The 15,992-nt window shown below is 36.6% G+C and overlaps 1 protein-coding gene across 1 annotated transcript in view; it reads left to right on the top strand.

The window, feature by feature from the left end:
* The window catches only part of c1d (C1D nuclear receptor corepressor), a 33,440-nt gene extending 19,633 nt beyond the window's left edge, over positions 1 to 13,807 (top strand). Inside the window, exon 4 of the mRNA XM_063056124.1 lies at positions 7,133 to 13,807. Coding sequence (XP_062912194.1) covers positions 7,133 to 7,291 — 159 coding nt within the window. The 3' untranslated portion in view covers positions 7,292 to 13,807. The remainder of the gene's footprint in view (positions 1 to 7,132) is intronic.
* Positions 13,808 to 15,992: the final 2,185 nt, after the last annotated feature.

Below are 15,992 nucleotides of genomic sequence, written 5' to 3'. Positions count from 1 at the left end.
TGAAACTAATTGGAGCGATCACCAGGTTTTTTTTGGAGGGTTGTCCGTAGTTGTAGATGCCGACTTTCTATTGGTTGGTTTTCTTTCTTTGGGAGGTGGGCGGGGGTAGGGTTTTTCTCTCAGAAGCAGTTTTCGAATTTTTAACTAACTTGTTGCTTGGTTACCATTTCTCAAGGTTTATGGCTTGGTTTTTAACTTACATTTTAACCCTTCCTTTAAATAATATTATAAATGGACCAAACTATTAATTTGCTTGGTTTTAACATGAAAACGTTAAATCATCCTGTTAAACGTAATAAGATTTTTGCTTGTATTAGGAAATATAAGGTCCCTATTATTTTCTTACAAGAAACTCACATACACGGAATGTGATAATCTCCGTTATTTTTAGCCGTTGGAACAGACTTTGTTTTCACTCTTCTTTTCCGGCCAAATCTAGAGGAGTTTCGACTGTTATAGATAATACACTTTCCTTTGTCCAACATAAAGTAATGTCTGATACTAATGGATATTTTGTTATAGTTACAGGAAAACTAGATAATAAATTAATAGTATTCGCCAATGTGTATGCCCCAAATATAGATGATCCAGGATTCTTTGAGCGTTTTTTTTTGATTTTACCAGATCTGAATCTTGGTGATGGGAGGAGATTTTAACTGTTGGCTAGACTGAATTTTAGATCGATCGTCTTCTAAACCAGCATCTCTTAATAAATCAGCTTTGTTTATTCAATCCTTTTTATTGAAGGGTGGTATTGTTGATGTTTGGCATTTTTTTTACATCCTTTAGATAGGGAGTATTCATTTTTTTTCCCATGTTCTTCATACATATTCCAGGATTGATTTTTTTTTAATTGATAGTCAAATGATTTCATCAGTTTGCTCCTGTGAATATAAAGAGATTGCTGTTTCAGATCATGCTCCTATATTTCTGTCTTTTAAAACTCCCAGGTCTTCCTCAAACCAACAGATTTTGTTGTTTTAATACAACTTTGTTTTTTGATAAGGAATTTTAAAAATTTTTAGAGAAGCATATTTTGTTTTTTGAAGAGAACAAAAAAGAAGAGACTTCTAATCTTATTGTATGGGATACTTTCAAGGCCTATATTAGAGGACAAATTATTTCTTGTACTGCGAGTCTTAAGAATAAAGCTATTAAAGAATTGAATTAGCCAATCAATTGAAAAGTTAGATGAAAAATATGCTATAGCTCCAGATCCTGTTTTATATAAAAGACGTGTTGAAGTTAGAACTAAATATGATCTCCTGTTAACATATCCAATTGAAACTCAACTTCCTAAAGATAAAACTCAATTTTACATTCACGGAGATAAATCAGGGAAAGTATTGGCCAACCAATTAAAAACTTCTGTAATTAAATGACAAATCAAAGAAATTTGTAAACTAATGGTGATAGGACACTGATTACTCTGAAATAAATGATACCTTTAGAGAATTCTGTTCTAAACTTTATAGTTCTGATTCCCCTAAAGGTAATACTGTCATGAATAATTTTCTAGATCAATTAAATATCCCTGCATTTTCTGCAGAGAATTGTAATCAGATGGATCAACCCATTTCTTATGAGGAAATTGCCGAGGCTATACGTTCATTACATTCGGGGAAGGCTCAGGGTCCAGATGGATTTTCTGGAGAATTCTATAAGGCTTTTTCTTCATTAATTATACCGCAGTTACACTTAGTCTTTTTGGATTCTTTCAAATTGGGAAGTTTGCCTCAATCTTTTTATGAAGCTTCTATTTCGCTTATCCTAAAAAACAACAAGGACCCAACGGAATGCTCTTCGTATAGGCCAATTTCATTACTCAATGTTGATACTAAAATTCTTTCTAAAGTTCTGGCTGGTAGGATTGAAAATATTTTACCTTCTGTTATTTCTGATGATCAGACTGGATTTATTAAAAACCGACATTCCCATTTTAATATACACCATGCATTAAATGTTATTTACTCTCCTTCTCAGGAGATATTGGAATGTGTGACCTCCTTAGACTCTAAGAAGGCCTTCGATCGGGTTGAATGGAATTATTTATTTAAAACCTTAGAAAAATTTAATTTTGGACCAGATTTTATTCAACGGATTAAATTACTTTATCTCCTGCTGGGGTTCTTACTAATTTTCAAAATTCCAAACCATTTAAACTTCACAGCGGAACTAGACAAGGTTGTCCATTGAGTCCTTTGCTTTTTGATCTAGCTTTAGAACCCCTTGTCATTGCTTTTCGAGAATCTAATGACATCTGTGGTATTCTAAGGAGAGGTATCACCCACAAAATTTTGCTTTTCGCTGATGATATATTGCTTTTTATCTCTAATGTTGAGACCTTGTTACCTTGCGTACTTTTCTTTACTCTCCCGTTTTAGCCGGTTTTCAGGATATAAATTGAATCTACATAAGAGTGAGTTATTTCCTTTAAATAATTTGGTATCAATTAATACTAACCTCACTTTTAAAATTGTAAGGAATCAATTTACTTATTTGGGTGTAACAGTCACTAAGAATTACAAACGCCTGTTTAAAGAAAACTTACTTACTTTATTGAACCATATAAAAAAAAGATATCATTAAATTGGCCACCTCTTTCAATATCGTTAATTGGATTTTTTCGGCTTTACCTGTTTTCATTCCTAAATCCTTTTTTGACTCTCTTGAATATTTTATTCTCCTATATATGGAAAAATAAACGTTCTTGTTTAAACAAAGTTCATCTTCAGAAACCTAAAAAGTCTGGAGGTTTAGCCTTACCTGATTTTAGGTTTTATTACTGGGCAGTTAATATACGATATCTTACGTTTTGGCTATATTATATTAATCGTGTAGACTGTCCAGCATGGGTTAATAAATTTTCTAATATTTCTCTTCTTGGATCCTCACTTCCTTTATTTGTAAGTAAACTAACTGATAATTTAGTAGTTAGACATACTCTGAGGATCTGGATACAATTTAGAAAACATTTTGGTTTATTGAGATTTTCCTTTTCTAGTCCCATTTATTCTAATTTTTTTAAAACCCTCCATGACTGATATAGTTTTTAAAGAATGGGACAGGTTGGATATTAAATGTTTTTGGGATCTGTTTGTTGGAGGAAATCTTCTTTCATTTGAGCAATTGTCAGCTAAATATAGCTTAACGAAAACTCACTTTTTTAGATATTTACAAATCAGAGTCTTTCTAAGATCTCAATTATGCACATTTCCTCTAAGCTCAGGTAAGAACTTACTAGATGTAATTTTTAATTCAACACCTTTTCATAATGGTTCAACATCTAATATTTATGCTATGTTACTGGAGACAAAGAATGTTCCTTTAGACAAAATTAAGAATCTCTGAGAACAAGATTTACAGACATCAATATTTGAGGAAACTTGGAATGAAATTTTTAAACTGGTTAATACTTCATCGCTATGTGCTCGTCATTCCCTCATATAATTTAAGGTGGTACATAGAGTCCATATGACTAAAGATAAAGCTATCTCATTTTTATTCGGATATATCTCCCTACTGTGACAGATGTAATAATGGAGAAGCTTCATTAATTCATATGTTTTGGACTTGTCCGTGTCTTGAAAAATATTGGAAGGAAGTTTTTCAAACTTTTTCTTTACTTTTCAAAGTCAATTTTGAGCCTAATCCTTTGATGGCCCTATTCGGTATTGTTGCAGGACAAGGTATCAAGCTGAAGACATCTGATTTACATGTTTTGGCCTTTAGCTCTCTTACAGCTAGGAGGGTGCTTTTGTTTAAATGGAAGGATGTTTTTCCTCCTACTCATGCTCAATAGTTATGCGACGTTATGTCATGCGTAGATTTAGAGGAGATTCGTCTTGTCAAGACTTTCAAACATTGTGGGGACCCTTTCTGAAGTATTTTCAAACTTTCAAAACCCTCAATTTGCTGTTTAAATTCAGATGTTGGCTATTATTAATTTATTATACGAGAATGTATTTTACCTTTTTTCTCCTTAATAAACAGCTTCAGTCTTGGTAGGGGTTAGACTTTTTTGTAATAAATTAGTGTATTTAAATATAACTATTGACTAACTTACATGAATACTGGGTAATGAGATTGTTATTTTGAATAGATATAATGTAATTGGTAGTTTTAAAAAAAAATCTTTGACCTTTTGTATACACTTCCTTGTACTCTGTATTCTTCTTTGTAGAAACTAATAAAAATATTGAAAAACAATCTGGCAGGGTGAGAGAAGGTGTTTCTAAAATGTTGAGTGTGTGACTTCAGGCTCCTGTACCACCACCTTGATGGTAGTAATGCGAAGAGGGCTTGTCCTAGGTGATGGGTAACAATCTATAAAAGTTATTTTGATTAGTGAGATTGTTTGCAGTGAAGTAACTTTTACCTTTATCAAAACAGATGATACTCATTGGCATTATTAGAAGTGGAAATTTAAACAGGGGAATTGCAGATGTACAGACGATGCAGTGATACTGTAATCAAGCTATTTTTTTGAAAAAATAGAGACAAGACAGTGGATGCTGGAATCTGGAGCAAAAAAAAACTGGTTGATGAACTCAGCCAGTTGAGCAGCATGCTGGAGGTGGAAGAAGTCTCAATATTTTGAGTTCTGTGATTGCTAATGTACATAGCTAGATACCTGCAGATAAATTTTTGTGTTAATTGCTTTTCTTAAGAGTAGTCGGTATGTCCTCTAATTCATGCAAACACTCTGATAGGAAATTTAATTTGCTGCATTTAATAGTTTGGATAAAAGACACCTTTAACATCTAAACCACAGATCAGCATTTTCTAATGGAATCAATTCTTGAGTTGGATGGTAAGAAATTTTCTTTGGATTATTGTGGATAATCGTTGGAAGATGCAGAACAGACATAGCTTTGGAGCTCTGAAAAAAAGTTATCACAATAGACTGTTGTGGTTATGGCAGAATTTGACCATTACTTTAATTATCACTTAATTAACATTGCACTGATTTATAAATGACATGAAATTATAAAAAAAAAATTCTTGGTTTATGGTAGAATGCACAGGGGTTGATTAGAAATATTGTTTTTTTTTGGTTTAATGGAGGTGGAAAATCAACTCTTATGGGCTGTTTGACCTCATAAATTAGGATATTGACTTGCATTCTTTTTCATTTTGATAATGACCGTGCAATTTAAACTGGCCAGGTGTTTCAGAGTTCCAGCTGGTTTTTCATTGTGAAAGTACTCCCTGGGGCTAAAGGAGATAAGAAAATTATAAAGGCTTATGAAGTGGACAAAATGCCAAAGTTCTAACTATACAGTCATTTAATTTTGAAGTGAAACTTTGGAATAGTTTGTTCATCCCAAGTTAACTTGTTCTTTGGTGCTTTTAGTAAGATGAAAACCATGTTGTGAATGATTTACTAGTATAACAGAACTATAATTACCACTACTTATTCCAGATGCGACTTTCTCACTCCCTCATATATTTATTTCCTTTGCTGCAAAATATCTAGTTCAGCACTTAAGCTGAAAGCTTTTTTGGCATTCGTTATGCCTGTCCTGACCTGTCCAAATGACATTTTCATCTGGTTTTCATCACTTCAAGTCAACATGTCTCTTGATGAATATTTCAAAATGCACTTTTTTGGGGGGGGGGGGTTGAAATCCAACTGCATACAGTCTGCTTGGGTTTCAACAAACCTTTGCTGTTAGAAAAGTACTTTTACTATCGTTAAACTTCCGTGCAGTGGGATTGAGTCAATTACTCTTGTTGGAGAGGGTTAAGAATAACTAGTTACAACAATGATAAATTGTAGATTATTCAGCTGTTTAAGTCAGTTGGCAGCTATCCACTCAGAACTTAATCTTTAAATCTAGTCAACAATAAACAACAAATCTGGAAGAAATCAAAGGTGCACCTAAGTCATCAATTTCCTTCTGAATGACTGATAAAGTTTTAATTTGATCACATGTTCCTTTATGTTCAATAGTCATTTTCATAGTGAATGTCCTTTTCTGGACTAGAATGTTTTGGAACTGGTTGTTGGTAGTGTGGTTTGCATAAGTTGTAATATTTGAGGTGGTGGGCTGAAAGTGAAGAATATTTTGCAAGTTGCATTAGCTGATCAAAATTGTAATGCTTTTCCTATGGAAAGATTTCAGAAGGGTTTGGGTAGTGAGTATTTTGTGCAAACATTTGAGTTTTACTGATCACTAGGACGTAATTTAGAAGAATTTGTCCCATTGGTTGCTGAGATTTATTGGTTTCAGTGTCTTCAGTTTTGGAACATGAACCTATATAATCATGAATGGTACAGATTTTAAAAAAAATCTTGGTATGCAACAGTAATTCTAAATTCAAGAAAACATATGAAGTCCTTTTATTTTTACTGAATCTCTTCCTGCTAAAAGTTTATGTTTGTTATATGCTTAGTAATGGGAACAATTACATAATCTTTATAACATTCACTTGGAATACAGCAGTAGAAATGAAGCTTGATTTATTGTTTGAATCTTAAAATTTTCTGAAATCACTGTAGCCCATGTGTTTTTGTTATGCCTAAAATTCTTCATGAAGATTGCTTGTACTTATTGTATGGATTGTAATGGACAGAAGGGAATGATTACACAACATTCTAAATGAAGGTTAGGAAGAATAGTATAGAAAAAGTAAAGCTCAAGTTTGTTTGACTTGTTTCTTAAAATTAGTCTGGCCCATATGTTTTTGTTAAGCCTTTTTTTAAATGTGAATTTTGACCCAAAAAGTTCAAACTTCAGAACATGCAAAATGTTCTCCATTTATTTCATTCTCCATCATTGCATTTTGAGTAGTGTGCTTTTAAAACTGCTGAAACTGCTTTTGTGGATCCTGGCATTACTGAAGTTAATTTAATTTAAAAATTGATTGTACATGTGAATAATCAAATATATTAAGGCGTAAGTGATTTAAATACAAAGATGGATTCTGAATTTTAAAAAATTAAGAATATTAGATTATTGGTGTTTAATCTGTATTTGCATATGGATGAAAGAAGAGCATAGATCTTAGTACATTTTGTATAGAAAGCATATTCAGAGATTACTGTCACTTTTTTTGCTGCTTTGAACTATTTGGAGAAAGTGTCTTCAATTGATGAGAGTGCCTTTTAATGAATTTTGTGTTGCAGGAGCGGATAAGAACTTACATGAATAAAGTGAAAGAAATAACTGACCGAAAGAAGGCAGCAAAACTGGATAAAGGTGTGGCATCCCGAATTGTCCGAAATGCATTGTGGGAAGCAAAATCCGAAGGAAAGTCAAAAACAAAATCGCAATCTTCGCATTGAAATGCCATATTTGAGTTCCAAGAGGAAACTGCAGTGACTTTGACAAGAACTTTCTTTGACATGTCACTGGATGTCAGTAATGTTTTTTTGATGGAGAAAAAGCTGCCCATGGTTCACATATCTGGCTAATCTCACATGGAGAAAAAAAATGCATGAGCGAACAGTGTAACATTTATTCACTTTAACCCCTTTTTGTAGGTATAAAAGCAATTATACAGACAGTTGTTCCTCATTCTAAGCTTTTTGTTGTGGGGGGGGGAGAGAATGTTTTCTTTATATAAATGTACATTCTAGCATCATTTTACCAATGGCTCTTATTCACTTCAATTGATATTTCATTTGGAGAGGAGTGTGGAAAAAGAACAGACATTTTTCAAATAACCAAGAGATGCTGCTCTATAGAATCTCAAGAGTTTCAGCTGTTAATTTTTCATAAAATTATGGTCCTGATAGTCCTTTAAATATAGAAGTAATTACATGCCTCTTCCAGACAGAGTATTTTCTTGACAGAAAGTGAATGTACAATAAATTAATAGAATAATGAACTGGAAGCATTCCAGCTTTGGTTCTTTTGCTCTCAATGTCTTTAGCAAAAGTTGTTTCAGATCTGAAGTTTTTGTTGGACATATTTTTCTACTTGTTCTTTGCTTGAAGAAATTCTTCCTAACCCCTCCTGAATAGCTTGTCTCTGATTTTTTTTTTGCCCTTTTGACCTGGAAATATTTTCCTCATTAGCAGGACTGTCTAGTTATCAATTTTGAAAATCATTGAAAACCTCCTCGTTATTCCATCCACTTCCGTATTGAATGTTTTGTGTACTCAGCGATGCTCTTCTGCACTCTATTGTTGTAACACATAGTTATTTGAATTACTGTCACCTTCCTGTCAGCTTTGAAGCAATCTGGCCAATATCCTCTGACCTTTCATTAGCAAGGTGTTTTTGCCCACAGAACTGCCACTCATTGGATTTTTTTGGTTTGTTTTTTGCACCATTCTCTGTAAACTAGAGACTGTTGGGCGTGGAAAATCTAAAGAGATGAGCAGTTTCTGATGTACTCAAACCACACTGTCTGGCACCAACAATCATTCTAAAGTCACTTAGAACATATTTCTTCCCCATTATGATGTTTGGTCTGAACAATTTGATTGGTCTTTTTTATATTGTTTTGTGCCTTTTTTATATTTGTTTGCATAATCGCCTATATCTCTTTGGAGAAATTACTCATCTTATAACCTGGTTAATCTAACTTGTACACCAGGTCATGGCATATCACATTTCCATCTCTTTACCTCTTAGACACATCTAGGACTGTATTGCAAGTTTGCACTAAATCTTATCCTTGATAGGGAGGTGCAAAGTGTCAGTTTCTTTGGGGACTTAAGGCTAAGAGATTATAGCGTTACAGGTGGTCAGCCGATATATTCCTATGTTTTTTGAGCATTGTACCTCAAGGATTGAGTGAAGTTAGGAGAGCAGTTAACACATGGGGCACTGATGAGGTGAATGGTGTCTTATCAAGTAGCGGAGTCTAAAACTGGAGACCACAGTGTTGAGCTAAGAGAGCAAAGGTTTAAAGGAGACATGAGGGGTCACATGATGTGTATTTGGAACATAGAGTTGTTTCCATTTAAATAATATTTGGACAGGTACATGGATAGGAAAGTTAAGAGGGATAAAGCCCAAATGCAGTTAAATGGGATGAGCTCAGCTGGTTGGCATGGAAGGAAATTGGCTGAAGGGGCATCTCTAATCCTTGTGGACCCAGCTTTATAATGCTTCAAATCTTCTACAGAGTGAACTGTTACTGGTCATTCAAGTTTAATCAGCAAATAGGCTATCCAGTCTTTGGGCTTGGGTGGGCCTTTTCATTTTGGGATAGAAGATTGAGCTGGTGGTATTGCTGGCACTCCTGTCCTTGCGTTTGTCAGCAAGATACCTGCCATGATGTCAAACTGCATTTGTTGTCGCTCAGTGTCACGAGCACAATTGCACAAAGTATGTAAGCTTTTGTGAATTCTGAACCCCTCTTTCTTCAGATGGATTCCTTTTATGCTGAGTTCTCATATTACCCCCAATCATTTGCTTAAACCCTCTACAGTAATCCCACTTTCTTGCTCTCCTAGTCTTTTTTTTTCCCCCATCTGCTATGCCATCCTTTCATGGTCAGTTCCTCCATGATCTCTGGTGGGAGATTGCAGAGGGATCTATTATTTTACAAACACTGTCTCTGTAGATATGAGTTACAGCATGTAGTTGGGAATCTAAATTTCTGTAGTCTTCACTTGAGAATATTTGAATATTTTCCAATGCTCAATATCTATTTTGCATGTCCTTGCATTGAATGCTATTATTATGTACAGCTATCATCAATACATTGTGTTCAATGCTGAACACCCTAAATCAGAATTTGGTACTGAGAAGTAGAATTGCTTTGTGAAGTGAAAGTTTGTACAATTACATTGTGTGTGGAGCAGTTTAGCATTGCTGTTATTTGTGCGTGACTTCAATTGGAATGTATTGCATGGGGTTTTCACATACAAGACTTGCACTGATAATTTGAGGAGTAGTGAAGAAAGTAATAGAGGGGGAGGAAAAGGTGGTTAGAAAGAAAATTCACATAAATCAAGTGTATTTGCCGGGGCATGTTAATGATATCTTGTCATACACCATTTCCTTTCAGCAGATAAGGTGACTACTTTGGAAATGCTCATGGCATTCAGTGACCCTTTTATAGCCTATGCGTGATCAATAGGGGTGCTTTTAGTGATAGTGATGGAAACACACTGAGGTCTAAAGTAAACTCTGTGATAAGATGAATGATGACAATGTTTAAAGAATGTGGAAAGAACATGTCCTTTAAAAAGCAAAAGGCAACACATGCTGCACCCAAACCCAAGATACAATCCCTTTGTTCTTGTGAAATTCACAAAGTTCCATTATCGCCATGGTAATATCTCTAAGCTTAGTGTTGGTTGCTTGAACTATGGAATAATGTCTTTGAAATCTATAATATCCCCACTAAAGACATGAAGCTCAGGATAAGTAGGTAATTGCTCAGCAAAAAATATGAAGTTGAGAATTTAAGATAATTGCACAATTTTTTAGTGTCAGAATATAGTGATTGAATTCTTATTAAGTAGTCTTACAATTATTAAAGCAAAACTTTTAGAAGTATTATTTATTAGCTATGAATGTAAGAGGCTACCCCATGCCCTCCTACTTTATTTTGATACAGAGTTCCATTCCTTTTCCCTGTAACCCTGCAATCAGTTCTGCTTGTGAACTCCCCTTTGGTTTGTTTGCCACTTATCTGCAGTTGTAGACAATTTAAAGTAGCCAACTCACCTACCAGTAATGTCGTATAGATATGGGAAGAAACTGGATCATACGCTGGAAGATTGGTCTTAAACATGGTCAATATCAGATGAATAAAATCTATTTATATTAATTAAATAAGAATAATCTGAGATAAGGGGTGACAGCGGGCCTGTTCTTGAATTGGATTTTGCCAGTTTTAGATCTTTGGTACAATGTGAGCTAATAAGGAATGGAAACCAGATCAGACAGGTAAATAAACACAGTGCAGACCACCTCATTGTTATTAATACTGGATGGGCTAGTTGGGGGAGATCTTGGAGAAGCCAAAGCTGTCAAATCTGTATTCATACACAGATCATAATGCTAACAAAATGTAATGAATACAATTTCACAATGTCAAGTTCACTGATGATACAGTAGTGATGGGGCTCCTCAACAACGTTTGCTGCGAGGAGATGGAAGAGCTGGTGCCAGGCAAATACCCTCTTCCTCAATGCCAACAGGATAATGGGTTATCGATTTCAGGAAAACTTGCACCACTCATGCCCTCTTTACTTCAACAGCACAGCAGTGGAAACTGAGAAGTTCAGACTCTTAGAAGTGCACATCTCACCCAACCTTATGATCCAAGATCATAATGCAGACAATCGGGAAAGCTACTTTGAGGAGGTTGAAGAGAGCTGGACTATATACATCTATGTACATCTATATCAGCTTTACTGGTATAACAGCACAACTAGACAGTGGCAAACAGGAGGGCTCTACAATGGTTAGTCAAAACTGCTCAATACGTCACTTCACCAGCTTACCTACCATCAAGGATATATATGCCGGAGACAGGCCAGTAAAATCATGAGGGATCCCACCCATCCTGCTCGTGGACTGTTTGTCCACCTCCCATTGTGGGGTAGGCTATGTAGCATTAACAGCAGGACCACTGGATCCAAAAACAGTTACTTACCTCAAGCAGTAAGGCTGATCAATACCTCTGCTCACAAAACCACACCCACACATTTCCTCCCCTACCACCTCTACTTTATCATTTTCTGTCAGTCACTGTAAACAAACATTATTTAAAAAATTGTTTTCTTTCCTAGTTCAGCTCAGCTGTAAATTGTAGCAGTACAGAAATCAAAATAATATTTATCATCTTCTAAATGAGCTGATGTGTGGAATGCTGACAGACTTCCACTGTCTCTTGACATACTATGACTTTCCTGACGTGCAGTTTCCTAACTTAGCACTAGCCTCCAGCTGTGACCTAGCCTAGGACAAAACACTCTCCTCTTGTACCAAGAAGGTGCTCTTTTATACCCTTCAAAACCCTTGTACTTTTTCATGCATTTGTTACATGCACCTGCACAATGACCTTGCCTTCCCATGGAAAAACATGTTTTTCACCATCTTCCACTGTTATGACTGTAGACTTGAGCTCCCTTAACTTACTCAAAACATTGCTGTGGTCTGGTTGGCTTGTACTTTCTCAAAACAATCACACTCCAAGTTAATGCCAGTTTGCCTTACAGACTTCCATTTTATTTTTGCATATACCAAGGAGGAATGGCATTTAACTTCTTACAGTCACCTTGTGTACACATCTGTGCCTAGCAACATGTTATGGACCTACAATCAATATATATAAGCTGGCTTATGTATTTATTATTGCATTCTTTATCTTATTGTGTTGTTTTTGTGCTGCATTGGATTCAGAATAACAATTACTTCATTCTCCTTTACACCTGTGTACTGGAAATGCCATTAAATTATCTTGAATTTTGAATCTTCTCTAGTCCCTTTCCCTGCCTCATGGTGTTTTAGAGCACTAAATAGTCATTGATGCAGGGAAATTTGGCAGCCAATTTGAACATTCGATTTTTTTTTTGCTTGAAATTTGGAGAGAATCTTTATTGGTTGATTTGCCTGGGGAATTGTATGAATTGTCCTGATACCAAGAGGCAAAGTGATTAGCTTATCCTTCAAATGAAGCAGCTGAATTCAAGTAAGAAATCAGACATGCTTAGCACTGAGTATTTTTCGCTGGAGTGGCTGGCTATTTGGACATGATGTAGCTTGTGCTGAATGGAATCGTTCAGTTTGCAATGCCTCCTGCATGCACAGAGGCCACAATGAGTGCTAGAGGAGCATAGCTTACTGCCACAGAACCATAACAGTGAAACAGTATCTTTGGAAAGGGAAGAAATATGTAAAGCACCTTTCCCAGTAGTAAGCTAATGAACAAAAAGAACTAGAAATGAGATTGCATAGTTGAGATCTAGTCTAGTGCATAGCTGCAAACACTTTGTGTGCTGCTGACTCACATTATTTTCAAATCTATTGCTTCTACAATTGCCTGTCACTTTCTGTATTTTCCAATCGTCTCTATTAGAGAGGGCCGTTCACTGCAGAAACCTGAAAAACGTGGGCTCTGTGAAATATGGTGTCTTGCCTGCTGTGTTTTTTTAAAAAAAAATCAAACGTATTATCTGGAAGGATTTGAAATGTATTTTTGTATTTTACTGAAGCAATTGCAAATTATCATACTTGACCTCATCAGTGCAAATAAGTGACCAAAAATTACTTTAAAAAAAAGTTTCTTTGTAATAGGACATTGTAGAAACAAACAACTGAAGGAAGCTTTTTGGCTGATGGTGCCATAATCAGTATACCCCAATAATCTTGTGTGCTAAGGTTCTGCAATTATTTTTTTCCTGGTGAAGTATTTAGCCCCTGTATTCAATTCTGCTTTGAAATTTACTATTGAATTGACTTTCATTGCCCTTTTAGGCAATGCATTCCACATGGTGACAGCTTGTTGTGTTTGAAATTAAAGTTCACTTTGCTAGAGATTTTCTCTATCAATATCCCTCATAATTTTGAAACCACCCATTTTTTAATTATGCCTTTGTGAAATATTAATACCCTTTCCATGAAGAACTGCTTAAGGCTCACTTAGACTTTCTCAAATTTATCTAGACCTTAAAAAGGTGTGTAATGTTAGGATATAGATCAGAATGGTCTTAGACGATGGAACAGGCAACATATTACAGGTTTTGTCTCTGTTCCTGTCAACTTTTCATCTACAGTATACAGCATCACACTCTTATTAACACGCACAAAATGCTGGAGGAATGCAGCAGGCCAGGCAGCATGGATGGAAAACAGTACTATCGCCATTTTGGGCCAAGACCTTTCAGCAGGACTGGGGGTGGGGGGGGGTGGTGGGGGAAGAGAAGGAGAAGGAAGATAAGTAGATGTAAAAGGTTGGGGAGTGGGAGGAGAAATACAAAGTGATAGGTGAAACTAAGGGGTGGAGGTGAAGTCAAGAGTTGGGAAGTGATTGGTGAAAGAGATGCAGGCTTGGAGAAAGGGTAATCTAATAGGAGAGGACAGAAAGCCATGGAAGAAAGAAAAGGAGTGGGGCAGAGCACTGGTGGTGGTGGGGAGGCAATGGGCGGGCAAGGAGGTAAGGTGAGGGGGAAAAGAATGGGAAAGGGTGAAGGGGAGCATTACCAGAGGTTGGAGCAATTGATGTTCATGCCATCAGGTTGGAGGCTACCCAGATGGAATATAAGGTGGTGTTCCTCCAACCTGAGTGTAGTCTCATCACAACAGTAGAGGAGGCAACGGATACACATATCGGAATGGGAGGAGGTGTAACACTTGTTCCACTTGCAAGGATAAGTGCTAAGAGGGAGATCACCAGGGATATGGTTCCTCTTGTCTTCACCTATCACCACACCAGCCTCCGCGTCTAGCACATAATTCTCCGTAACTTCCGCAATCTCCAACAGGATCCCACCACCATTCACATCTTTCCCTCTCTTCCCGCCCCCCCCTCACTTTCTGCTTTCCACAGGGTTGGTACCCTATGTGACTCCCTTGTCTATTCATTCCTCCCCACTGATCTCCCTCCTGGTACTTTTCCTTGCAAACGGAACAAGTGCTGCACCTGTGCCCTGCACCTCCTCCCTCACTACCATTCAGTGCCCCAAGCAGTCCTTCTAGGTGAGGTGACACTTCACCTATGAGTCTGTTGGGGTCATATACTGTGTCCAGTGCTCCCAGTGTGGCCTCCTCTATATCGGTGAAACCCAATGTAGATTGGGAAACTGCTTTGCCAATCACCTACAATCCATCTGCCCAAAAAAGTGGGATCTCCCAGTGGCTACCCATTTTAATTCCACTTCCCATTCCCATTCCAATATGTCTATCCATGGCCTCCTCTACTGCCACGTTGAGGCCACGCTTGGGTTGAAGGAACAACACCTTAAATTCTGCCTCGAACCTGATGGTATGAACATTGATTTCCCAAAATTCTGGTAATGCCCCCCTCCTATTTCACCATTTCCCATCCCTTTTCCCTCACCTTGTCTCCTTACCTGGTTTTTGCCTCCCTCTGGTGCTCCACCCCTCCCCCTTTTCTTTCTTCCATGACCTCTCCTTTCTTATTAGATTCACCCTTCTCTTGCCCTGTATCTCTTTCACTAATCAACTGCCCAGCTCTTTACTTCACCACCCCCCCCCCACCTCCCGGTTTCACCTATTGCCTTGTGTTCCTCCCTCCCCCCCAACCTTTTAAATCTACTCATCTTTTTTATTCTCCAGTCCTGCTGAAGGTTATCGGCCCAAAACTTCAACTGTGCTCTTTTACATAGTTGCTGCCTGGCCTGCTGAGTTCCTCCAGCATTTTGTGTGTGTTGTTTGGATTTCCAGCAGCTGCATATTTTCTCTTGTTGGTGACTGTATCACCTCTTATTTAAGGTTGTGATACACAAGCTCATTTATCAAAGGACAGCAGTTATTAAGATTAGAAATTGCAATGATGAGTAATCATCAATTCTGGTATGTAGATACAATAGGGCTAGAGAGACTACCCGTTTTTTTTTCCACACACTGACTACCAGTTGGTCCACCAGGGTGTATGACCCATGTGACCATTATTCAGTGGGATCTTGCTGTGATTAAAGAGCCCACAGAAAACTAATTCAACAACTTTGCAATCAGTGTGTAACTTATGTGATTTCTGTTATTGTTTGTAAAAATGATTTAAAACTTTATAACATACTTTTATTCACATTTGAGAATTGCTTAAAAAGGTAAGTAATAGTCTTGTGTTGAAGGGGCACCTCCGTGATCTTAAAGAACAGATGTACTCTGATACCCTTCCTCTTTAAAGATAAATTTCTTGATTCAAAGCAGCTTTATACATGTACTCACTGAAAGTTCTGTGTTACAATACCTGTATTTATTTATTGGTCTCTAATTATTGAGCAATAAGTGATTATATATAAATAAATGAAGTAAAATATGTGTAGTATGATGTAACCTGTCAGCACATATGTTAACAATTAGAGCCATTTACTCTTATTGTCATCTGTACTT

Source organism: Mobula hypostoma, chromosome 8 (genome assembly GCF_963921235.1).
Source record: "Mobula hypostoma chromosome 8, sMobHyp1.1, whole genome shotgun sequence".
Taxonomy (NCBI): Eukaryota; Metazoa; Chordata; class Chondrichthyes; order Myliobatiformes; family Myliobatidae; genus Mobula; species Mobula hypostoma.
Note: the sequence above shows the minus strand (reverse complement) of the source record. Positions and strands in the feature narration are given on the sequence as shown.